A 27,147-nucleotide genomic window follows, 5' to 3' on the forward strand; every position below is an offset into this window, starting at 1 on the left:
AGCCTTGGAGGCAGCCAGGGATAAGGCCATGCTGGAGCTGATTTACTTATGAAGGGACTGTGGCTGTGGGTAAGCCCATGTTGGAGCAGGTCTATGGTGATGGCCCATGGATAAGGCCATGTTGGAGCAGGTGCACCTCGAAGTGACTATGGCTGTGGATGAGTCTATGCTGCAGCAGGTATAGCCCTGGAGAGACTGTGGATCTTAGCTGAGGCTCCACGTGGAGCAGGTTGCAGTCTGTGGATACGTCCAAGCCGGAGCAGGGGCAAGGGGAGGAGTTCATTTAAACCCTACAGGCTGGTCTGAAGGGACCAGGGGTGGAGATTGCAATGGATATACCTTTAAATTGTTGTAACCCATGATTTGAGTTTCATGTTATAGGAATGACTATTGCAGCAACCACCTGAACCATTGGAGGAGAAGCCTTACAAGAAGCAGTGCAAGTGCAGCAGTGACCTGACCTGAGCTAGCTTTGATGCCTGATTACCCCATACAACACACAACCTGTCTTCTCCTGAGTGACTACCATAAGAGATCGTGTTCATGGACGAAATGAACTCAGTGGACATTTTGTGGACATTTTATAGACATTTTGTTGACATTTTTACAGGGGTGGTGCATAGACTAGAGGAATGATGTCTGTGTATTATATCAAAGGATGGGAAGGGTGATAGTGGTTAATGAGGTTGTATTGGAAAGTGTGGCATGACGTAAATGGTATGGAATAAGGGATGGATACTGTCCTAGTTTTGGCTGGGATAGAGTTAATTTTCTTCTTAGTAGCTGGTGCGTTGCTATGTTTTGGCTCTGATGAGAGAATAATGTTCATAGGACACTGATGTTTTTAGTTGATGCTGGGTGATGTTTATACTAAGTCAAGGACTTTTCAGTTTCTCAGGCCCTGCCAGCAAGAGGGCTGGAGAGGCACGGGAAATTGGGAGGGGATATGTCCAGGACAGCTGACCCAAACCAGCCAAAGAGGTATTCCATACCATATGATGTCATGCTGAGTATATAAACTGGGGGAAGAAGAACGAAGGGGGGGACATCTGGCATTATGGTTTTTGTCTTTCCAAGTAACCGTTACACATGATGGTGAAAAGGAATAAGGACTAAAAACCTAAAGATCCACCTGAGAAGAGTCTCAGGTCTGTAAAAACCCCATTGTGCCTTGCAAAATTACTCAACTTGTTTACTGAGGAACCATAGCATGTAGTGCTGAACTGCCCTGTTGTTGCTCACTGTACCCAGGCCTAAGCAATTGTTGGAAATTTCTGTACCAGGTACGAGAAATCATAAATTAGGTAAAGTTAGACACGTCAATAGAAGAAAATGGTAGCAAGACAAGATTTATGTAAAAGATCCTGGCAGGGTCACTTATGAACGAAAGTTGAAAAGTGCAACTCTGAGGAAGACCACCTGAGCGGGGCCAAAGGCCGAAACGACCCTCTCAGAATTGATGCCAAGAGAAGAATCCGTCTAAACTCTGCCCAGGCTCCACCTAGACTCCACCTATCATTAATATGCAATGAGATGTTGCAATTACATGAATAATATATGAAGAGATGTTGCAATCATGTATGTCAAATGTATAAATTAGCCTGTTTAACACTTATGCTTCGGAGCGAGTTTCTGTGGTGTGAACTACCTCCTCCCCTGCACAGATAATAAATAACTTGCTGCTAAAAGTACAAAAAGTCTCTTAGCAGTTTTCTTCATTCCAAGGCTTTTTGTCATCAGTGGAGACTTGCTTTCCTGGGGATGGCTGAACACCTGCCTGCCCATGGAAAGTAGTAAATGAATTCCTTGCTTTGCTTTGCTTGCATGTGCAGTTTTTGCTTTACTTATTAAATTGTTCTTATCTCAACTCTTGAGTTTTACATTCCTTTCCGATCCTCCTTCCCATCCCTCTGGGTGGGGGGGGAGTGAGCAAGCGGATGCGTGGTACTTGGTTGCCGGCTGGGGTTAAACCATGACAATGTGCAACAGGTTATCACCATAATCTCATTCCTGTATGATTGGCAGCCCTCCCTCAAAATTTTTACATTGTTGGTAATAGTAACTTAGCTATTTTCGAAAGTCAAAGGTAAAAATTTAAAGAAACTATGAAACATATACTCAGACTGTGTACTTGAGTATTACCCACATGAGTTTACCCCCTTAGGTGATTAATTGCACATTCTTTTTTTCCTTCAGAAGCTGACTAACAACAAAATAGCCATCATAACCTTTGGCATTATGTGCTAGGAAAGTATAGCCCTGAAACTTTGTGTCGAGAAACAACTGAATAAAGTCCACAAGATATGTGGCCCCTTTAAACTCCCATTCTCCTTCAGTTTTCCTTTCTGCCCCATCTTCTTCATCCCAAGGGGCATCTGGTGCTAACTTCATGGAAAAGATGTAGTTTGAGATATGTGTTCTGGTTTTCTGCATGCATTCTATGTCATAGCTAATATAGCCCCGCCCTTCTTGTGGATTTTTTGATCACAGGCATGAAACACTGGTGCTGGTTTACATTACAGATCTGGTCATATAGCATATTCTGCACTTCCAGCCTTTGCTTTGCCAGTGCTGTGTTTTCTAGATAGGCCTTACACTTTTCACAGAAAATCATAGCCAAACAATTTCTTTCTTGGTAGCCAGGGCCCTGTGCCTCTGTAAGCATTCCCCAAACCTGCACAGCAGCTGGCAGCTAGGGTACCTTATCCTTGTCCCCAAGTTAAATGCACAGTCAGGAGACAAGCAGAATCAGCAATAATATTTACAGCTATGGTCATGGTTATACAATGTCTGACAAAGCTCACAAAAGTTTCTCACCAAAACACCTTCCTGACTTCCTTAACATCATAATAATGTTCATCATGTTAAAGGAGGAAACAGGTCTCGGGATATCTAAGACTGTCGTTTGGCTTAAAAATCCCCCAACCCTTTTTCCCCTCAAATAGGAGTATGATGTGTATTTTAAAGTGCAGCAGATCCTCAAGGAAAAGGATGTCACTCAGCATGACCTTCCTGTGTATAGGCCACCCCAGTTGGTCATGTAGCTCTTTTGCTGAGGGAAGAGGTTAAAGAAATTTTAGTAGATCTAATTGCTTAACAATTACCTAGATTGTTGTTGATAAATAATGCTTTGTTTTACTAACCATTGTGTAAATTAACTGAAGCAAGGAGTCTGCAGTTCCTCCTGAAGGACAGTTCCTGATGAGAACTAGCTAAAACCAACTACAGTTTGGACAAAGACCAAGGAACAACTGAGTCTGCACAAAGAGAGAAGGTAAAAAGTTCAGATCAAGGGAGACTACCAAGCCTTCATCCCCACGACCCCCACGACCACCACCAAGAGGCACCATGCAAGCGCAGTTGGGAGGGACTTATGGAAATGACTTCTTGGAACTAATTTTAATATGAAGCAGGGATAGGTCATGAATATGTATAGGTGTATTTGGAAACCTTATGTATATGCAACATTTGATTGTATAAATTGAGGCAAGTTGTTGCATGGCTTTGGTGGGACTACCCCCAGTGCTGCCCAGCGCTGAATAAACATACCTACTTAACAATCTGATAGATTGTGGAGTCTGATTCCCCAAGTCAGCTCTGCTTAACAGTGCTGCATCTGTCAGGTCCCTCACAGCTGTAAGCACTGTGAGACTCTCAGCAAAACAGATATTATTGTCACTTTTTTTTAGATCAATTAAATAACACTGCTCTTTGTCTATAATTTTGGAATGGGGGAGAGACTGCAAGTTTCTGCATACCCCATCCTCAACAGCTTTTACAATAATGACACCCAGGTAGAAAGAGTGATCAAATCACAGCACAGGAGAGTACTGACCCAAGTCTGAAAATTTTGCAGTACTCATATTGTTCAAAGAGTCATGCATGCTGACAGCTTCAAGATGTAGCTGATTTTAATCACCAGGGTCAAACAGTTGGCATAAATGATCGGAAATTTGCTCTACATGTCAAGCGTTTCATAAGCTTTGTGTAGTGATACCTGATCTAAATTAACAAATCTGTGTTCTTCTACATATTGTTTAGCTCTGAACCTCTGGGTCAGCCAGTTCCACTGCCTAACACGCTCTACAGAAGCCACAGGGTGGTCTGCTGCCTGCTCCACCACACCTGCTACATTTGAGGGTAGGAGGCTTTCAAATTCCCCTTCAGGCCTTTCAAGTGCAGCAGACAGCCTCCCCTGGGAAACATCCTCATTGTGTTCGACAGCCTTTTGCTCTGCAGGAGGCTACAGCAACTGGGAAGTCACTTCCAGGGCATCATCTTCTACCCTTGTGGGAGATGTGGTCACTGGCCCACCATGTTTGCATTTAAGGGCCCTTGTGATCCTCTAAGCCCCTTGCCAATAAGGTGATTGCAGCAACACAAAACTCATGTAGATTTCCAAATTAACATGCTTCATTTTAGCAGGTTTTTTTCTGTTCTGCTAACCTGTAAGTCAAAGCCTCAGAACTAACAGCCCCACCAGCACTTTCATCCTGCCTGCTACTCATCTGTGCTCAAAAAATCATCACAGTCTTTGAATGCTAAAACCATTTGCTTACTATAGCACCCTGTGAAAAACTGGCTTAGCTGTACTAATTAGCGTCCTTGATTGTGTTTTGCTTTGATGTCCTGTGAATAGTAGCCACAGCCTTATCAGCACAGCTAGCACTTGTATGACTACCCCCCTGACTTCCGACAGCCTGTCATAGCACTACTGCCTGCCCTTTTCTCACCAGCATCCTGCTGGCTACTCCTCTGTACCACATGACAATCATGGCCTTTTAGCTCTGCATTGTTCCCATTGCTCTTACTGATCTGCAGCAGCTGTGGTCTCCAAAAGCATGGGGCTGCAGTCTGCCCCCCAAAGCCTGGGTCTGGCTGCTTTTGCAGTAATCAGGACAGTCTAACAGGACAGTCTTGATTGCATACTCAGTCTTCTTATTTGAAGCATCAACCTATAGACAAGGAAACACATATAGCACAAACCTGCACCCCAGAATGGTCTTACAGGTAGCTGCAAGATCCCCCACAACCATGGGGAAAGGGAGCTCCTCCACCACCACTGGCCCTCTCTGTGTGACACAGATCAAAATCCAGTTTGCAGTTCATGGGCCCATTGACTGGTTCTTCTGGTTCACGTGGTACTTTTTGGGATCCCCTTAGGATCTTTTCCTTATTGTCCCCACACACATGTTCTTTTGGAGTTGGCATTTTCTTCTGGTTTTCCATTTTCGCAGACATTGTCGGCTGTATCTTGCAGCAGCACGCAAAGCCTGATGTATGTCCCAGTGATACCGCATGGTCATCCTGTTGGGCTAGTCATGGATACAGGGGATTTTATCCAACTCTTAGTAATGATTAATTTAACTCACATAGTATCCACAGTTTCTCATATTCCTTTCCCTTAAAAGTGCTGCAAAGCGACCCAGTGTTTTCTGAGTGATAGGTGTTGAATTCTCACCTGACCTCCTGGACATCACAAGCTTCTGGGCTTCCTTCCCTTCTAATTCCTCACTGTTGGCTCCCAGTATACTAGCATCAGAGCAAACAGGCAGCAAACCTTTTGCCTGGCTGGCGGCCATAATCTTTCTGCATGTCTTGAAGTTCACACAGGGTTAGGGACCAGGTAGTTTTGCCCTCTTGGGTGATTTGTCTTGCTTCTTCCTCCTGTTTTCTTGCTGAAGGACTAACTAGCTTCCTGATCAGACCCCTCCTCCACCTCTCTTACTGATCGATGGTACAGACCTGTCAACCTCAGCATCCAGAGTTTCTTTTTCAGCTGCTGAGATGACTACTGTAGTTAGGGCTTGGATTCCTGTCTCAACCATGGTCTTGTGATGGTGCTGAACGGAGGCTTGATAGGCAATAGCCAAGCACCAAAACAGTGCTAAGAGCTGCTGGGTCTCATTGGGGTAGGGAAGGCACCCTTCCATCAAGTGGCACACCTATTCAATGGGATTACATGGCTGTTCAGGCATAAAATCCCAGCCTATGGGAGGTGATAACCACCCTAGGAACCTTCCCAAATCCTTCCACACACCCTGCCACCCACAGATCAACCACCTCAGGACGTTTTTTTGTCACTTTACTAACAAGTTGTTTCCTCTTATGCCAAGATGAAACCAAGTTCCACACACCCAATAAAAAGCCAACAATGTTAGATAACAGATTCAAAAAGTTTACATAAGGATGTACAAGAACCTTGTGAGCCCACTTAACAAAACTAGACACATCAAGCCCAAAGAAGTGGGAGGTGTAATCCCTCATTCTCTCCACAAGATGCCTCATCCAGCAAAGGAATGGCATCAATGCCAGGGGAAAGCGCATGGCTAGTTCTTTTATCAAAATGTTCCCAGGCACAGTGAAACAGACTCATAAGCAGCACAGTTGTATTGGGTTTGCATGGCAAGGTTTTGATAGCAGGGGGGCTACAGGGGTGGCTTCTATGAGAAGCTGCTAGAAGCTTCCCCTATGTCTGATAGAGCCAACGACAGCTGTCTCCAAGACAGATCCACTGCTGGCCAAGGCTGAGCCAATCAGCAGCAGTGGTAGCGACTCTGTGATAACATATTTAATAAGAGGGGGTGGGGGTGGGGTGGGGTAAGCCCTAAATTATTATCAGCAAACTCTCAGCCTTGTCTGAGGTATTTTTGTTCTATATTTTATTTTTACAATTCTTATAGACATTAGTGCTCTGCTAAATAAAGGAATGTAGCACAGTAAATACATCACAACAAAATGGATGGCAACTCCTCCTCAACCCAAACTCACACACACACACACCCCCAAATGAAACCTTTGCAGTTCCATTACAGAGAAAGGGTCAAAGACCTCTGACAAAAAACATCAGAGGAATTACATTCAGATGTGCACACTCACATTCTAGGCTCATTTACACAGAGACAGAGATCACCAAGTTCAGTGTTTCCAATACTTTATAATAATTCCCATTCAACCTTTTTACAGAACAATAATACAAGAGAGTTTAGGCACTGCACAAAATATGTGCAAGAGATCTCATGCACATTGCCATCTTCAGAAACTGAATTCATTTAGAAAATTAAGGAAAAAACCACACAAAACAAAACAAATCTGGAAATTCCAATCAAATCTCAAATCAAAACAAGATTCAGAACAACTGGGGAAACTTGCTAATAAAACCAAGAAGAATGTTTCATCCTTAATGTAACTATTGAAGCATTAATAAGAATATAGTAAATAGTGAAGAGGGAAAAAACTTTTCAGACCTTTATACAGAAGAAAGAATGCAAAATGGCAGTTTATTCTTTTGAATCCATGAAGAATTCACACATCTAATCTAATAAACTACTGCACTACTATAGAAAACTGTTAACTCTTCCTTTACAGCTCATTTTTCTTGCAACTATCTTTACTTTTGCAAACTAAAACTGTGGGATTGTTTACAAGACTTATCTGGAGTGCACACTGGAAACTTCCCAGTGTAGAAATTTAATACACATATTACAATTACTTGGAACAATGAAGATTCTTTACTAGACTCCAATCCTATAAGCATTCACATGCTTAGCTTTAAGCATCTGTTTACCATGAAGTCAACAGGTTAGGTACTTTGGTGCTTATAACTAGGTGTAAGCTTAATTACAGGAAAACAGCCTTGTTTTTAATTATTCATTTTTTTGTGTGCTTAGGTTTTCTTCATCTCCCATTGAAGTCAATGGGAAAACCCCTCAACATGAGTTGGACAGAACCATAAAAACAAGTGAAGTTGAGGGTGTAAAACACAGCAGGAATCAGAAGTGTGATAACTGTCTTCAAGACTGAGTTTCCTCAGGCAACATGGAAAGGCTGCACTGTATATAACCTACTAAACAATATATGTTTATATATAATATTTAGATATATTACTATATTTATAAGAAGTTATGAAAATTTTCAAATTATCTCCATAATCCAGATATCTACAATTAAAAATTCTAATCACAAGTCATTCACAATCTATTTACATCAGTCTGATAGCAGAGGTAAATACTAACCTGGAATACTAACACCATTTGCTTGCAAAATCTGCTATTCCAGAGATCAAGATTGAATTATGCAACAAGAACTGCAGTAAATCAAGTCATTGATTTTCAAACTAAAATGTATTCATTAGTACAATAGCTTATGCTCTGTTCTATTATCTCCCTTACTGCCTGTTGAAATATAAAGCTTATTTTCTCTTTCTCTCTGTTCATCCCATGTATGTCCATGGTTTCTGAAAGGCAACAATAAACCTCTGACCACAGATGGAAACCAAGTGCTCAGGTAAAAACAGAGTTTTCATGGATCTCATCAACAGAAGTGTGCATGTGTATACACATATAAACAAAATCTCTGGAATAAAGTCCAGGTATCATTACTAGTTTCCAAACACAATGCACTCCGCAGTCCATTCCACAGTAACTGAGAAACTAATGGCTATAAGCATCACACCATTTTCAAGCTAAAAGGATGGGATTTTTTTTTCCCTATATGTGTTCTGATCTTGTTTTTAATCACACCGAGCCTTTATATCAAAATAAGACAAGGCAGAAACTGTTGCTTTCAGAAAATACAGTGCATCAGCCTGGTCTAAATATATGGTTCAAATTCAGTGTAAACAGCAGTATGCAGTACAGACAAAATGTAGCTACACAAAATAGAATGTTTTCTTATTGAGGAAAAAGAGCCATCAGCTGCTTTATTATTTTAGTGGTTTTCCCCTTTTTCCCTGATATAAGTTATAGACCAATCAAATCCTGCATTTCATACATCTCTACATTTCTTCATAAAAATCCATGTAACACTCACACATTCTCTGTCATATGGAAAACCAAAACACAAATTAACTTACATAGCAAAATAAATAAATTTATTCCTACCTTACGTTTACTTCTCCCATTTATCTGTCTAAACAAATGCCATTAAAACTAGATGTCTTTCAACAAAAAATACTTTTAAACTGGCTCAGTGTAACAAAATTACTTAGTGTGCAGAACTATTATTTTCAAGCTTCATAAATATCAATCACAATTTAAAAATGTCAGTATACACAAGCACACAGTTGTGTGTACCAAATCTGTAATTAAGAACTTAGAATGTATAGCTTCTCAGAAAACCCCCTCAATATTACTCTTGCTGGATATCTAGAGATCACTCACCTCCTGCCTCATTTAACCTCTGAAATGAGCATATAAAAGACATTGCATTTGAAAAAAAAGTATTTCGAAGATTAGAAAAATAGGGAACCCAACTGCAAAAAATCACATATCCTGAATTATTTGCCAAAACATGTCAAAATTGCATTATCTATACCAATTCATGGAGCACCTTTTGGGGTTCTACTATACTGAAGGATAGAAACTAAAAGGTGTGCATTTGAACAATTGGTTTTATGACAGCATCAGTTACTCATTCTTCATAGACATGTAAGTCATCTTTTTGTGAATTTTACCATGGACACTGCTGCTGTTGCTATTTACCCTGTGTGTGGAGTTGCATAAAGCTTTATTTGTATAGAGATGCAACCAAAAAGTCTCATGGCTATATTTTCCCTCCTCCTCTATACACAGCAAATGTTGGGGAGAGAGAGAAATGTATCTGTGGATACAAATGCAGAACTAGAAACAGAAGTAGTAATGAGGAAAACTATCCTTCATGCATATTGTGAAGGTGAGATGTCAGCTTTAGATATAAACTGGTTGCTCCTGCGCAGTTAACAGTCTGTACATAGCAGCTGGCATGGTCTTCATATGAATCTAGAAGGTAATAAGATGTGTTAATCAATACTCCTATTAGGCATGCTACCAAAACCATGAGTGTTCAATAGCCTAGGCCCTAGGGAGTACTAGGGAAGAAACTAGATGAGGTAACACAGGACAGAAGGGAAAGGGAAAGCCTGATAATTTTCATATCCATACTAAGGTCTAGAGAAAAAGGATTATCTAAGGTGTTGAGTATCTACCAATCATCTCAATTTTATCTGAAGTTGTAGGCACTTCAATAATAAGAAAACCCTTGGTGGTTCTCACTCTCACTTCTAGTATTTATGTTTGAACAGTAACAACCCAAAAGAGGCAATGATGACGCAATATGCAATACTGTCTAGGCACACTTCTTGCTCCTACCTCACCAACAGCATTTGAGAGAACGTGAACAATTTTTTCATGAGGTGTTGCTACAACACTCTGCCCATTGATTTCAATGATACGATGGCCAACTCGTACTCCTCCTCGCTCTGCTATACCTCCTCTCATAAGGCTACAGATCTGGAAGGGAAAGGACAAAATCATCAGTTTTGATATGGAACAGAGACTTTTGACCACAAATGATAATTCAGTACTTACATACATGTGTTTGCAGGGAAGTCTAAAATGTAGTGGTTCACTGATTCAAAGTAACATTTATTAGCATATTAATAATGTGTACTACACATTCTCTTCCAAAAGTAAAAGAAACCATCCACCAAAAGCTATCTGTATAATACTTGTTACTTCATGGTTTGAAAATTTAAGAGTGTATGAAGAAGCATAGTTTACAAAAACTTCAAAGTGCATAAGCCTTGCACTAAAAGACAGTCAAAGACAGACTCTTTCTTTTGAGACCATATACAATGGTTTGGTCAGAGACACAAATGATGCAGACTGAAAGCAGCCTTCTCCATACACTTTTGTTTCTTTAACCTAAACCAGCCTTTTTACTCCTGATTGATTCTAAAGCTATGAAATAAAGTTTCTTTCCCTGCTTTTGACTTGGAAAAAAGTCAGATGAATAACTTTGACCAGTTCAGCTTTTGTGTCTTAGACTTAAAATGTATACTGAGCCCCTGCTGCAGTGAGGGAAAAAACACAATTCATTGCATATGTAAACCTTAACATATGTAAAAGCATCACCAGAAGGTCTGGAAGCTACTTACAATCCCATTCTGTACACTGAAGCCTAACTGGTATCTGAGGTCAGGTCTCCTGATCAAGACTGTGGTTACCGGAGGACATCTAACTACATTCAGTTTAACTTGGGCTTGGTTTTTCAAACCCTGAAAAAAATAACCATCACCATGAAAAATGCTGACAAAAATGGGGTGAAACAATTTAACATAAGCACTCGGAAAAACAATGCTTAGAATGTTAACATGGGAATAGCCCTGAATAAGCAGTTCTTTGAATGTATCATTATGAAACAGGATTCCTGAATACCAGACAGAAGCAAAAGGATGCTCAGTGAATTGAATGATGCAGTATAAACCTCTTCTTGTCAATAAGCTGATGTGGTTGTTTTAAGATATCTAGCTTCCTGTTGGAAATTTCTTCGTTTGAGAACACGAATTATTGTTCTAAAGAAGCAAAGGAAATAAAAAGCAGGTCTATGCAGTTGACCAGAAAATTGACAAACATTCTGGCTGGGAAATGAAATTTAAAATATGCAGCTAAGATAGACAGATACAAATAAGTGGCTTTCCTGGTGCAGTTATATTCATTTCTGTAATGCAAACATCAAGTCCATGTATAAGCAATACTCACATTTACATTACCCCTCCCTTCTAAACTGGATTTATCACATTCACCTTTATATCTTTGCTACCAGAAGAACTAAATGAAGAAGGAAAACCCAAACATAAAATTGGAGATAATTGTAGAGTCTGACCGTTACACATATTCAGGCATTCAGAGCTGTTTCTTGTAGATAAAACCAACTCCAATGTTAGATTACTTTTTTATATATAACTGAATACACATTACTCTTAAATGTTGCATTTACACATGTTTAGCCTTCAATACATAGAACCCATATGGGAAAGAGATGCTATGTAGAGAATATGGCAGCTTCAAGCTTCAATCATGTTAACATTTATTCCAATTCCAACAGCTGCTTTTGACTTTCATATGCACGAAGTCAAATATGGGTCCCATTGAAAACAGTGGGTTGCTTGCCACTGACTTCAACAAGATTAGGATTTCATTCAGGAAAATAACTCCTATTACAGCTAAGGTAATAGACTGATGTCTCTACATGCAGTTTACTGCTGCTGATTTTGCTGAGCCTAACTCTAGACTTGAGACTAACATTCTGCTGGGATGAAAAATCAATGCTTCTAACTGCCTGGATATGATGGTTGCAGAGTCCCTGAATCTGTTTCTGATAGTAGTTAGCATCAGATGCTTCTGAAAAAGATGGAAGTAGCATAATATAATTAGGGAATAACCAACACATATAGAAAGTTTCTTCCTAGATCTGTCAGTTTGTAAATGGTTTATAGTCAATTAGTAACAAGGCTTACATCTCTAATTTAAAAATAACCGTATGTGAAGTACTTGCAAGATATTCTTCTCATCTATATAAAATGCTTATCTTTTCATAGGAGTCCTTATAGAATACTAAAAAATACTAAAAAAGTTTACAAAAAGGATACTTCTGCAACATTGAAATATATACTTGGGTGACCGATGTTTCATTTGGGGGTTCATTTGTGTTACCCAAAAATGTTACATAAACAGTTCTAGATGTATGGCTATAAAGACCTGCAAATGCACCGACTACCTTCTTAACAGAAAGATAAATGGCTAGCAGTTCCTCTGGTAACAGCCTCATGAAAAAGGAGTGGAAAGGCCTCTAAAGGCAGGAGACAGCAAAGCTAGCTTTTTGATTGTTTTCATTTTGTGAAAGTGCTGAAGATTCTTAACGCATCACAGGAAAAGTCCATCTGTATGAGAAAAGCATATATCAGTTTTAGAAATAAATCTGATATGGGATAGAAAATAAGTATGAGACAAAGCTGATAACATGAAGGGTGGTGAGCTTTGTTCTGCTGAATTTGGTGCAGAGGTACTTAAGGTTTTTTTCTGCTTCAGGAAAAAGAAAAAAAGAAAAGAAAAAAAAAAGAGTGCTGTTACCAAGGTTTTAATATACTGCATTCACAAGATATCATTTGAATTAATGGAATCCAGAGTGGTTGTTCTCAGAGACTTAAATATCTATTACTTGTTAGGGCACGGTGTTTACATTTTCAGAAACCAGAATATCAGGTTTTTATAGTGAATTTTTTAGTTCAAGCATTAAGAAAGGAATTCATGGGCAACAAAGACATACTTATTTTGTGAATTACTAAACAAACATTTTTTTACTGCAGAACACCACTACCCAGCAGGGACACGGAAGGATTTCTATAGTCATATACAGCATTACATTGCATGTCTACATGCTACAATATGCAGCAGTCCTGTGGTGTTTGACTATTTCAATAGGTAACCCAGAAGACAATTTAGCTGAATTTCCAACATTCTCAAAAATTGCATCTTTCGCCCTCCTAAAACTTTGATGTTTAATTACTCACTCTTGCATGTTTCATCTACCCCAGAGGCTCTTAATTTCCAGTTGACTAGCCTGCTTTTTGCATTTACATGCTCTCATGTCAATTAAAAAAAAGTTCTTCCAATTAAAAACTCCCACCATTTAGCCAAATTCAAAGAAACATTATACTTTCCAATGCGCTCAAGTTGTTCCTACAGAAAATAAATAGGTTTAATTTTTTTTTTTATCCAAAGTTCAGAAAAATGTTAAAATATGTTTTAAAAACCCAATCTTTTGAAAAAAAATACTCACTTCTCTAGAAACTAGATCACAGGAATAATTTAAATGGCTAAAATTGCACCATTGTAGATTTTAGACACCTATGTCTCAGACTGCCCTATGAAGTTTAGGTGCCTCCAGACAGTAACAAACATCTTCCTTTTGGTCCCAAATATTCCCTTGGGGCCTGAAGTCCTGCACCATGACTTGATCTAAGCAGCTAAATGCATAGTTCCCTTCTTAGGGCTCAGAAAACAGGTAAATCAGAATTTGCCCTCTACTTTAAAGTCATCAAAAGGAAACTGCTATAAAATGCACAAGATCAGAGTTAGACAACAAATAGTTCTATACTTTTTGCTCTCCCACGACTCCAATAAAGGTTTAAAAACATGCAATATCCAGGAATATTCTTTGTACCTTTATAATGCTCTGGCATGTTGAAAGTGGTAAGCCAACCAAACTGGTCCCATTAATTGACATGATCTGATCCCCTATATTTACTTTCCCAGACTTCTCTGCTGGTCCTCCATGCATCATGTTGGCTATGATAACTGTAGGCAAAATGGATCCCCAGCCAGATTCCACGATCACTATACCTAGAATTTCTCCCTTTTGCTTTTCAATGTAAACCTGAATCATAAGAAAGAGAGTTTCAAACAAAAACTTTTTTTCTCATCTATAGAACTGATGATCCCACCCCCCATATGTTTCCATATAAACAAACACAGGCTTCTTATTTGCAAAATGCCTTTCTTATTCAAAGGCAAAACACAATAGGGTATATAGTTTAATATAGTTTAAATGCCTTCAACCACCAAATAACATTAAAACTAGAGATTTTGTTTAATTCAAAATCCCCCCCAAATAGAACTCATCAGTTCATATGGCTGGAGGGAGCTGGTATAGAAGAAAACCTGGCATGATGGACTCTGGTGGACAGAACTAAGTCAGGGAGGGATTTAACGTACTTGTGACTGTGTTTTTGGAAACAACTACCCGTGTGTTGCAGTGTTACACTACTTCATCTTTATTAATAAAACCAGCAGCAAATATATAGACTTCTAAAATCTGGGGTCAGCCACTCTTATCAACCTCAGTGCCTCCAAAAATTTTATACTGTCCACTGTATATTCACTTCACTGACATCTAATGTCTCAAATGAGAAAATTGTTTGGTAAAAACCACACAGAGACAGTAATCATTCAACTATTGATAAATTTAGGATTCACTGCTTGCTTTTAAAACAGAATTGCCCACAGGATAAACCTACTGGGAAAAATAGAAATTACCTCAGTGAGGTTATTTATTGGAAGCACTAATAGCTTTCTGATTGTTGCCAGTGAAAACCTGAACTCAGGATACATGAGCTTAGTGGTGTTATGGAAAAAAAGCAGAGACATACATCTTTGCAGTTTTCAGATTTGGAAAAATGAATCAGGTCATCATTGTACATGTCCTGGGTATTGAGCAAGTCACTATATTCCTTCTGGCTTAGGTCTTCTGGATTGATTCCATTTGCCCTCAGAAATTCCTGGTAGGCCACGTTAAATGCTTGACCTATAGACTGTGCAATCAGCTGTGCCTGTAGTAATTCCCAAAGAAGAAAAGAACATCAAACATTCCAATGCTTTCATTCACTGATACTTTCTCTGTTATAAACACACTACAAAATGGATCATGCCTACAAGTTAAGGAAATGTAATAAATGTTTTTAAAAATTAACCTAAAGTAATAATTAAAAAAGCAGAACAGTATATCAACATAGTCATCCATGCAGTGAACCCAATGAAACAAGTAACTATACATAAGAAACACAAGTAAAGCCTTCCATTCACAGCTAACTACTGCTAACATAAAGGTATACCCATTGCATTACTTGAAATTGAGACTCCAGAGGGAGAACTTGAGCTCTCACCTGTGCTAGTTTTCACTTTCACAAAGGCAAGCCATGAATAAAAAAACCCACCACCTTCTAGGAAACACACAACAGTGTTTTAAAAGATAATGAGAAGGCCTTTAAAAGAAGGTAAAAGTATTTTATTATAAAAGGTCTTTATTAGGAGTGTTCACAGCAGGTCAAGGGAGGTGATCCTTCCTCTCTACTCAGCACTGGTGAGGCCACACCTGGAGTCCTGTGTCCAGTTCTGGGCTCCCCAGTACAAGAGAGACATGGACATACTGGAGTCCAGAGAAGGGCCACAAAGATGGTTCAGGGACTGGAACATCTGACATATGTGAAGAGGCTAAGAGAGCTGGGGCTGTTCATCCTAGAGAAGAGAAAGATCAGGGGGATCTTACAGATAAACACAAATACCTGATGGAAGAATGTAAAGAAGATGGAGTCAGGCTCTTTTGAGTGGTGCCCAGTGACAAGACAAGAGGCAACGGGCACAAACAGAAACACAGAAAATTCCACTTAAACCTAGAACACACTTTTTTTACCATGAGGGTGTGACTCTATATTGGAATGGGTTACCCAGAGAGGTTTTGGAGTCTCCATCCTTAGAGATATTCAAAACCCAACTGGACACAGTCCTGGGCAACTTGTTCTAGTGGACCTTGCTTGAGCAGGGGGTATTCAACTAGACAATCTCTAGAGGTGCTGTCCCACCTTAGCTATGCTATGATACATATATGGTATTTCCTACTCTTCCTTCTTACCAATGCTTTCCTTTAAAAATCTCACAATCATATTTGAAGTTACTGCCAGATAAAGTATGGAAAGGGTGGAAACCACTGGCCAATTGAGCAGATTCAGTCCTTAATGTGACTGGAAGTGGTCCATGATCACAGAATCATTCAGGTTGGAAGGGACCTCAGAGGATCTCTAGCCCAACCTCCTGTTCAAAGCAATCATCTACGAGGTCAGACCAGGTTATTCAGAGTTTTTAGTTAGGTATTGAAAATCTTGAGACAGACTATATAACCTCTCTGGGCAACCTATTCCAATGCTTGACAGTCCTTGTGGTGAAAAAGTTTTTCCTTGTATCCAGTCTGAACCTTTCTTGTTTCAACATATGCTGGTTAGCTCTCATACTCCCACCATGCATCACTGTGAGGAGCCTGGCTCTGTCTTCTTGATGATCTCCTCATGGCTACTGGCAAGCTGCTGTTAGAGCCCCCTGAAGCCTTCTCTTCTCCAGGCTGAACAAGCCCTGTACTCTCAGCCTCTCCTCATAGGGCAAGTGCTCCAGCCCCCTGACCATCTGATGGCCTTCTGCTGAACTCACTCCAGTTTGTCAATGCTTTTCTTGTATTGGGGTGGGGGGTGGGGGGGTGAGGTGGGGGGGGGGGGGTGGCAAAACTGGATATGGTATTCTAGAGGTGGTCTAATGAGTGTTGACTAGAGAGGAAGAATCATTCCCTGAAATTTACTGCTTATGCTCTTTTTAATCCTGCCCAGGATGCTGTTGTCCATCTTTGCTTGCCAGGGCATACTGCTGGCTCATGTTCAGCATTGCTGTCTTCCAAGACCCCCCCCAGGGCCTTTTCAGCAGAGCTGCTCTCCAGCTAGTCTGTTCCCAGCCTGTTTTGTTGCCAGGGTTTCTTCCTCCTTAGGTGCAGGACTTGTCATTGGTCCTTGTTGAATTTCATGAATGAAGTTCAGTGGATTTCCAGCCCACTCTGCCTAGTCTATATGGCTCACTCCTATGCCTATAGCTTGCTCTTGGCTGCTCTGCTCCTAAAGCTACTGGATGATCCATAGCTTTCACTCACTGCTGCATTACTCCCTGTGAGCTGTTCTAGTGACTGAGGAAAAGGGAATATTGCGCCCATTTTTAAAAAAATGTAATAAGAGGGACTCCAGGAACAACCAATCAGTCAGCCTCACCTCCACGCCTGGTAAGATCATGGAACAGATCCTCCTGGAACTTATGTAGAAATATATGGAAGATAGGGAGGTGATTAGAGACAGCCAATATAGTTTAACCTAGGGCAAATCATGCCTGACTAATCTAGTGGCCTTCTATGATGGAGTGACTGCTTCAGTAGACAAGGGAAGAGCTATGGATGCCATTTACCTGGACTTCTGTAAGGCTTTGGTGCTGTCTCCCACAACATTCTTGCTACTAAATTGGAGAGATATGGGTTTGACAGATGGACTGTTAGATGGATAATGAATTGGCTGGATAGCCATGTCCAAAGAGTTACAGTCAATGGCTCAATGTGGAAACCAGTAACAAGTGGTATCCCTCAAGAGTCTGTACTGAGACCAATAATGTTTAATATCTTCATTAATGACATAGATAGTGGGATTGAGTGTATCTTCAGCAAGTTTGCAGATGACACCAAGCTGAGTGGTGCAGTTGATAAACTAGAGGGAAGGGATGCCATCCATAGGGACCTTGACAGGCTTGAGGAGTGGGCCCATGCAAACCTCATGAAGTTCAACAAGGCCAAGTGCAAGGTCCTGCACCTCAGTTGGGGCAACCCCCAGTATCAGTACAGACTGGCTGCTGAATTGATTGAGAGCAAGCCCTGTGGAGAAGGACTTGGGGATATCAGTGGATGAAAAATTGGACATGAGCCAGCAATGCATGCTTGCAGCCCATAAAGCCAATCGTATCCTGGGCTGCATCAAAAGAAGCATGGCCAGCAGGTCATTCTGCCCCTCTACTCTGCTCTGGCGAGAGCTCACCTGGAGTACTGTATTCAGCTCTGGGGTCCTCAGTACAAGACAAACATGGACCTGTTAGAGCGGGTCCAGAGGAGGTCCACAAAAATTATTAGAAGGCTGGAAAACTCCTATGAAGAAAGGCTGAGACAGTTGGGGTTGTTCAGCCTGGAGAAGATAAGGTTCTTGGGAGACCTTATTGTGGACTTTCAATATAGAAAAGGGGCTTATAAGAAAGATGGAGAGAGACTTTTTACCAAGGCCTGTAGTGACATGACAGGGGACAAAAGTTTTAAAGTGAGAGAGAGTAGATTTAGATTAGATATAAGGAAGAAAATTTTTTACAGTGAGGGTGGTAAGGCACTGGAACAGGTTGCCCAGAGAAGTTGCAGATGTCTGTGATCCAAATGGTAATGGAGTCTGACAATGTGTTGTAAAACAAAGCTTTACTGAGGCAGTAGGAAAGATGAGCAACAACACGTCCATACTAATATAATTAAGATATAAAGAATCACTAACAGAGGCTGAAATTAAAGCAATGATTAATTCGACCTATTGAATAAGCTCACTAAGATGTAGCTAGCTTTCTGAGACACCTGGGATATAACAATAGACAAGAGAAGTGGGGTAATGGAGCACTGCAGTCAAAACCATATAGTGCAGAGAACAAATTAAGTTACATAAGAACAAGTAGTACGCATGTTCCCCAAGAAAGTTCAGCTGAAGTTCACCGACTTGTCGACCACCAGGGGTCTCAAAATATCCCAAGGAAGACCCCCAGGAGCGAAGTGTGCATACCCAAGTGCCTTACACATATGTAAATCATTTTGGGGAAGTAGTTATAATATGTATTAGATTTCAGGGAAATATGATGAATATGTATGTTTTGTTGTAATAAATTGAGGAACGCTGGTCAGATAGGTGCGCATGATTTGAGATGCTAATCTCCATGCTCCCAGCGCTGCAATAAAGAATGCCTGCCTTCTAAACTTACAAAATGAAGTCTAGAGGGTTTTCTTTTTGCCGGTTTTTCAGTATCAATATGGCAACTCACCTGATCGCCAATAGCAAACACAGGATCATAAGTGATGCCATGGCTCTGGTGGCCTGCCAGGGACACTTGGTGTCCAGGTCATCTGGCAGCAACAGCCAATTGTGCAAATGCCTTTTGAATGTGGGTAAGAGTCGTGCCACCCCATGGCTCCACCAATGGTACTGTGATTTGAGAGAATTATACCATACTTGAATAATGTGGGTGGCATCCTGCCTATGCTGCCGATGTCAGTCAGGAGGCAGGGTGTTGGCAGTCTGTCTATGCTGTTGATATTGGTCAAGGGCATGGTGTTGGCAGTCTGTCTACACCACTGATACTGGTCAAGGGGCAGGGTGTCAATATCCCATCATTGGAAGTGTTCAAAGTCAGGTTGAAAGGGGCTTTGAGCAACCTGATCTAGTGAAAGATGTCCCTGTCCATGGCAAGAGGTTGGACTAGATGATGTTTAAAAGTCCCTTCCAACCCAAACCATTCTATGATTCTAGCTCCTACCACCTGCTACTGGTAATAGTAGAAAAACAAAGGCATGTAAAAGGAAAGCTCTAATCTCTGTGACATGCAAGGAAGCAGCTGAAAAGAGCAGGCTAGTGGAATCCTTTATTGTGAGGTGATCAAGGTAAATTTAGAATGATATACATATTGTTTACAAGCGGAAAGCAACATGGCATGAGCACAGAGCTGATGAGAGCAGTGCAGGAAACAGTGTGGAACAGTGCTGTGCATAACCAGACTGTTGGGTGCAGGAAGCACTGTGGAGTGTAGGGGTGCTGGTCACAGTGTGGAATGAAACTGCCCTCTGGTGTGTATTTCTGGTTAGAGGGAAGAGGGGGGAAAGAGGACAGGAGGACTCCATAGCCTATGGTGTGGGGGTGTGCTGGGGATGTAGGAACACAGCTAAACTGTTTTTACATACAGTCCAATTCAGGACCCAGTGAGGAAAAGGTTCCCAATCCCCAAATAAAAACTGTTTGTATCTTACATCTACTCAAGCTAGCTCTAAACATGTAGATGACAAAACCATGATCGCTGGCACTGAAAAGGTCAACAGCACACAGAGTTTGGACTTCCACTATTTTGCAAACTTTCAAATAAAAACAATTTGATGGCAAGAACAATATGGCAAGAAGTTGAGTGCACTGCAACTCATTAGTTCAGCGCACTATCTGCAAGAGAGGAGATAAATATGGACTTGTACATTCAGGTGCATATACCAACATGGACATCCAAGAAGAGATCAACTGCCATTTAGACAACCAGAATTTGGCCATGTTTTAGGAGCTGAGCTGTTCTGAATATCCAGTACCAACTATACTTGGAAAATCTGTTGTTGTTGCATTTTTTTTTAAGATAAAGACAGTTCCAAGCAGGGACACATTTTGACCATCACCCATCTGAAAGCTTAAGAAGGATCGTAGTCAGCTTAACTAGATAAAGTCTTCTAGATACCCAACTGTCCCAGAAGAAGAAAAGATGACAGAGAAATATGTGAAATTTATATATAAAAGAGGCTTTACTACTCCATTTGATTTACAAGCTCTTTAGTGTAGAAATCTCTTTGCTGCTAACAGATATATTTCTATCTTAGCTCTTTCCGAGTTATATTTTTTCCTACTCGTTTGGATTTTTTACAATATTTATAAGCTATTTTTAATTTTTTCTATGACTGTGGAATGCTCATGTCCTGAAAATCCTCAGAATATGTTCAGACTATTAAGTTATCAATTCTTTTTTTAGACCTAAAGACATGTCGTACTTTCCAGAATAATATTTTCTGGCACAGAAAGGATCATGATTGACACAAATATCAGAGAATCATAGAGTCATTTAAGTTGGAAAAGAGCTTTAAGATCATCAAGTCCAACAGTTAACCCAGGACTGCCAAATCCATGACTAAATCATGTCCCTAAGCACCACATCTATGCATTTTCTAAATACCTCCAGGGATGGTGACTCAATCACTTCCCTGGGCAGCCTGTTCTAATGCTTGACACCTCTTTCGGTGAAGAAATGTTTCCTAATATCCAGCTTAAACCTTCCCTGGCACAACTTGAGGTTGTTTCATCTTGTCCTATCACTTGTTACCTGGGAGGAAAAAGACTAACACCTACCTCCCAACAATCTCCTGTTAAAGAAAATGTATTTTGAATTAAGAAATTTAAAGTGCTGAAGCTACTAAATGGCAGAACCAGGCCTCATCTCTTCTATAGCCCTAATCCAAGGCTGGTTTAAAACCCAGTCAAGTTAACCAGTGGGAGAATAGAAAAACAATAGATGATCAATTTGTGTGCACAGGTGCTCTCAGAAACACAGGTGCTTTTAGAAAAAAAATCAGTATATGTGAATAGGAATTGCTTGTTCAAAGACTAAGTGTGCTTGAAGGATTGTGTGAGTTAAAGCAGGCAGAAAGATCATGATCTGAGGAGGACCTTGGAACCAAGGCAGACACTGGAACTGAATAGATGAATCAACTGGGACAGAGTCAGATGATAGATTCACAGAACTGACAAGACCAAAGGAAACTTCTAAAAACTTTGGACACTGACTAATGATTTGATAAGTGTATATAAGCTGTGCTGCATCCCTTTGTTCTCTGCCACTTACTGAGGTGGTGGCCCAACTCCGAGTTGTGATTAAAGCAAGCCTAGTGGTGCCCACATCTGTGTGAAATTTCCCTTTAACACTCCTTTCAGGTAGTTGTAGAGAGCAATAAGGTCTCCCCTCAGCCTCCTTTTCCCCAGGCTAAACAACCCCAGTTCCCTCAGCTGCTCCTCGTAAGACTCGTTCTCTAGCTCCTTCACCAGCTTTGTTTCCCTTCTCTGGGCACTCTCCAGCACCTCAATATCTTCCCTGTAGTGAGGGGCCCAACACTGAACACAGTATCTAAGGTGTGGCCTCATCAGCACCAAGTACAGGGGTACGATCACTTCCCTAGTCCTGCTGGCCACAATATTTTTGATACAGGACAGGATGCTGTTGGCCTTCTTGGCCACCTGGGCACACGGATGGCTCATGTTTGGCCAGCTGTCGACCAACACCCCCAGGTCCTTTTCTGCCAGGCAGCTTTCCAGCCACTCTTCCCCAAGCCTTTAGCATTGTGTGGGGTTGTTGTGACCCTAGTGCAAGACCTGGCACTTCTTCTTGTTGAACCTCATACAGTTGGCCTCTGCCTATCGACCCAGCCTGTCTAGATCCCTCTGAAGAGCCTTCCTGCCCTCAAGCAGATCAACACTCTCCATGCAACTTGCTATCATCTGCAAACTTACTGAGGGTGCATTCAATTTCTTCATCCAGATCATTGATAAAATTTTTAAACAGGATTGTGCCGTATACTGAGCCCTGAGGAACGCCATTTGTGACAGTCCACCAACTGTTTTTTTCAAGAAAAATAAACTATATAAAATCAGCAAGTTATGTGCATTGATATTTCTTTCTCAAAATGTTTGGGTTTTAATTAGTGAGGACAGGACATCAGGTTTGATAACAGACAACTCAGCCCTCTGTGGGGGTGCTCATGCACCCACACTTGGTAAAATGGTCTGGGTAAGAACAGATGATAAGATGCTAGTGTGAGTGGGTGTTTTGGGTCTGGCTGGCATGGAGTTAACTTTCTCCACAGCAGCCCTCAGTGCTGGGCTTTGTATTTTTAGCTAGAACAGTGTAGATAACACATCAGTGCTTTAGCTACTGCTGAACAGTGCTGGCACAACATCAAGGTTGTCTCTCCAACCCTCCCTGCCCCCAAAGGCCAGTAGGCTGAGGGTGGGCAAGAGGTTGGGAAGGGACATAGCCAGGACAGGTGACCCAAACTGACCAAAGGGCTATTCCATATCATATGATGTCTTGCTCAGCAAGAAAAGCTGAGAGAAAGGAGGAGAGGGGAGGTATTCATTATTCAGGCATTTGTCTCCCGAAGCAACCGCTACGCATACTGAGGCCCTACTTCCCAAGAAGTGGCTGGACATTGCCTGCTGATGGGAAGTAGAGAATAAATCTTTTTGCTTTGATTTGATTCTGCACGCAACCTTTGCTTTTCTTCACTAAACTGCCATTCTCTTGACCCACAAGCTTTTAATCTTATATTCTCCCCCTGTCCCGCCAAGGAGGGAGAGTGAGACAGTGGGTTGGTGTAGAAGAATGGCTGCAGAAGCATGGCCTTAGAATCTCTGAAGATCTGCACAATCCAGGCCTGGTATTAGAATAGGCCTGTAATCAGTATTGTGCTGAAGTTGCTGTGCTGAAGTTAACAAGAAAGGTAGCCTTGAGCTATTCTTGAATCCTGAGACCAAGTAATTATGTTGTGCCAACAGGCCGTGGCTGTAACAAGATACAGCTGCTGGGAAAGCAGGTGCAGGGCCAAGAAAGATAGGGACCAGTATGGGAAAATAGGGAGTAACAAACTACAAGGCTGAAGCACAGCAACACAATTAGCTACATGGATAGAATGCTTATTTTAGTCATGATAATTAGGAGCGTGAGAACCACGCGTGTTTAGAGACTACTAACCAATTATATTTCTGCTTTACGAATATGCATGTGTATCGGTTCTATATAAGTAATGTTAGAAACTAATAAAGTTGAGCAAGATGCATAACTCATATTGAGCGTCTTCTTGACTCCGGCGAACCCTTCTTCCAACAGGTTGGTGGGCACCTAGCAGCAAGCCAAGGCCAACCCACCACAGTGGGTGAGTGTAATAGTGGGTGTGAATGGGACATCCACAACTGTCTGAGAGGGCATTTTTCCCAAATTGATAACAATGAAGAGGAAGATGACCATCACCTGATTTAAACAGCAACTGAGGAATTATAAAGAGACTTTGTAATTACAAAGGATACTCTACTGGAATTCCCAACATTATACACCGGGCTTTTTTTTGGAAAGGGAATAATTTCAGCTACTCCTTCTGAACTCCATCATCATATCAAAAGGAAAACCAACCAAACAAAAAAAGCCCAAAACAATTGTTTATGGCATATATCAGCGATCCTCGTGGCAATACTAGGGAATAGAAGCTCCCTATGAAAATGAGCTTCAGGAGGTAAACGAAGGGTTGGCATGGCATTGCCTGAGGGTGGCAATGCTAGTGGGAACATTTGCACTGCTCCTGGGAGCATGAAGGTCTCAGGAGCATATCTGAAATGCTTGTACACCAATGCACGCAGTATGAGAAAAAAAACAGGATGAGCTGGAAGCATTGGTCAGCTCCTAGAGCTATGATACTATTGGTATTAGTGAGACTTGGTGGAATAAGTCCAATTATTGGAGTGCTGGGATGGAGGGCTACAGGCTGTAGAGAAGGGATAGGCAGGGCAGGAGAAGTGGAGGTGTCCCACTATACATAAGGGAGTGGTTTGATTATACAGCCCTTACAGTTAGGGAAGATGTGACTGAGAACCTCTGGGTGAGGATTAGGGAAAACAAAAGAGGTGGTGTAGTGGGTGTCTACTACTGATCATCCAGCCAGCATATAAGCAGTGATGAGTTATTCTATAGGCAATGAGGAGAAAATTCAGGATTGGTAGCCCTTGTCCTTATGGGAGATTTCAACTCCCGGACATCAACTGGGAATATAATACCGCTGTGACAAGCAGGTCCTGGAAATTCTTGAAGTTTGTAGGAGATAGCTTCTTGTCATAAATACTCAGTGAGCCAACTAGGAAAAGATGCCCTCCTAGACTTGTGAATAGAGAAGGACTCATGGGGGATGTGATGGTAGATGGCTGTCTTAGCCACAGCGATCATGAAATGGTTGAGTTTAAATTTTTTGGTGGAAGGAGAAAAAAGGACAGCAGAGTTGCTACCCTGGACTTCAAGAGAGCAAATTTTAAGCTATTTAGGGAGCTATTTAGCAGAGTATCTTGGAATCTGCTTTTGAGGTCTTAGGAGTCCACAAGTGCTGGTCACTCTTTAAGAACCACCTTTTAGAAGCACAGGAGCAGGCAATCCCATTGTGTCACAAATCAGGCAAGTGGGGCAGAAGACCAGCTTGGCTGAACAGGGAACTCCTCTTGGAACTCAGGCAGAAAAAGAAACTATGATCTCTGGAAACGAGGTCAGGCTTTGCAGGAAGATTACAGAACCATGGTTCATATTTGCAGGGAGAAGACATGAAAGGCCAAAGCTCAACTAGAATTGAAACTGGCCAGGGTTGTGTCAGACAACAAGAAAGGCTTTTTAAAATATGTTAATAGCAAGAGGAGGTCTAAAGAAAACATTGGACTGATACTTGTTGAAGATGTCATCTGACTAATAGGGATGAAGAACAAGCAGAGGTATTCAATGTTTGGGTTTTTTTGCCTCAGTCTTTAATAATACTGACAGACCTTGGGCTGCCCAGGCCCCTAAGTCGAAGGACCATGAATGTGGGAGCCATGACTTTCCATTTGTGGACACTGAAATTGTAAGGGACCAGTTGTATCAGCTGAATGTTCATAAGTCCATAGGGCCTAATGGGATTCATCCCTGAGTACTGAAGGACTTGCAGATGCCATAGCAGGACCCCCTCACAATCATCCACCAAAGGTCTTGGGAATCCGAGGAGGTGCCCACTGACTGGAAGCTAGCCAAAGTTATTCCAATTTACAAGAAGGGCATGAGGGAAGACCCAGGAAACCACAGACCTGATAGTCTAACCTCAGTACCTGCATAAATTATGGAGAAGATCATACTGGGTGCTACTGAAAGGCATTTAAAGAACAACACACTCACCAGGCACAGTCAACATGGGGTCACAAAGGGAAAGTCCTGTCTAACTAATTTGATATCCTTATACATTAAGGTCACCAGCTTAGTGGATGATGATACCAAACTGGGAGGTGCTGTAGATTCTCTCAAGGGACAAGAGGCCTTGAAGAGGGATCTGGATAGATTAGAACATTGGGCAATTATCAATGGCATGAAATTTAACAAGACCAAATGCTGGGTTCTGCACCTGGGACAGAGTAATGCCTGACACAAGTGTAGATTGGGAGACTAGTGGCTGGAGAGCAGCCCTGCAGAAAGGGATCTGGGGGTGCTGGTAGACAGGAGGCGCAATATGAGTCAGCAGTTGTTGCAGCACTCTCCAAACTAGCCAGCTGCAACAAGGTCTTTTTACCATCTCATACCAACATACTCTTCATGCCAGTCCCTCTGCTGCCTTCTCCTAGTCTCTCCTCACTCAGGGCACTCTCTCTCCTCCTTGGCTTCTCTCTCTTCATTGGCTGCCCAACTTCTTAACTTAACCAGCCACAGCTGCACCTTATCTACATCAGCCGTCCCACTGCCCCTGAAGCCAGCCCACAGTTGTATATTATCAATGCTAATTAACCCAGTTTCATTCCTCTACAGGCAGTGTGCCCTGGCAGCCAAAAGGGCAAACCGCATTCTGGGATGCATTAAACACAGCATAACCAGCTGGTCAAGAGAGGTGATTATCCCTCTGTATTCAGCACCAGTGTGGCCCCACCTTGAGTGTTGTGTGCAGTTCTGGGCCCCACAATTTAAAAAACATGTTAAGGTCCTTGAATGCATCCAGAGGAGGGCAACAAAGCTGGTGGAAGGGGATGGAAAGCATGTCCTATGAGGAGCGGCTGACGACACTGGGTTTGTCTAGTTTGGGGAAAAGGAGGCTGAGGGGTGATCTCATTGCTCTCTACAGCTTCCTGAGGAGGGGAAGTGGAGAGGGAGGTGCTGATCTCTTCTCCCTGGTATCCAGTGACAGGATGTGTGGGAATGGTTTAAAGCTGTACCAGGGGAGGTTTAGGCTGGACATTAGGAAGCATTTCTTTGCCAAGAGGGTGGTCAAACACTGGCAAAGGCTTCCTAGAGAGGTAGCTGATCCTCTATGACTGTCCACGTTTAAGAGGCATTTGGACATTGTCCTTCACAACATGCTTTAACTTTTGGTCAACCCTGAAATGATCAGGCAGTT

At 41.6% G+C, this 27,147-nt stretch overlaps 1 protein-coding gene across 1 annotated transcript in view; it reads right to left on the reverse strand.

Moving 5' to 3' along the window:
• Positions 1–6,194: 6,194 nt before the first annotated feature.
• The window catches only part of LOC129734628 (amyloid-beta A4 precursor protein-binding family A member 1-like), a 137,307-nt gene continuing 116,354 nt past the window's right edge, over positions 6,195–27,147 (reverse strand). Inside the window, exons 9-13 of the mRNA XM_055698264.1 lie at positions 14,969–15,148; positions 13,984–14,196; positions 10,916–11,035; positions 10,128–10,268; positions 6,195–9,758 (exon numbers count right to left, since the gene is read on the reverse strand). Of these exons, the coding sequence (XP_055554239.1) occupies positions 9,687–9,758; positions 10,128–10,268; positions 10,916–11,035; positions 13,984–14,196; positions 14,969–15,148 (726 nt within the window). The 3' untranslated portion in view covers positions 6,195–9,686. The remainder of the gene's footprint in view (positions 9,759–10,127; positions 10,269–10,915; positions 11,036–13,983; positions 14,197–14,968; positions 15,149–27,147) is intronic.

The sequence above is a fragment of the Falco cherrug genome, chromosome W (assembly GCF_023634085.1).
Source record: "Falco cherrug isolate bFalChe1 chromosome W, bFalChe1.pri, whole genome shotgun sequence".
NCBI lineage: Eukaryota > Metazoa > Chordata > Aves > Falconiformes > Falconidae > Falco > Falco cherrug.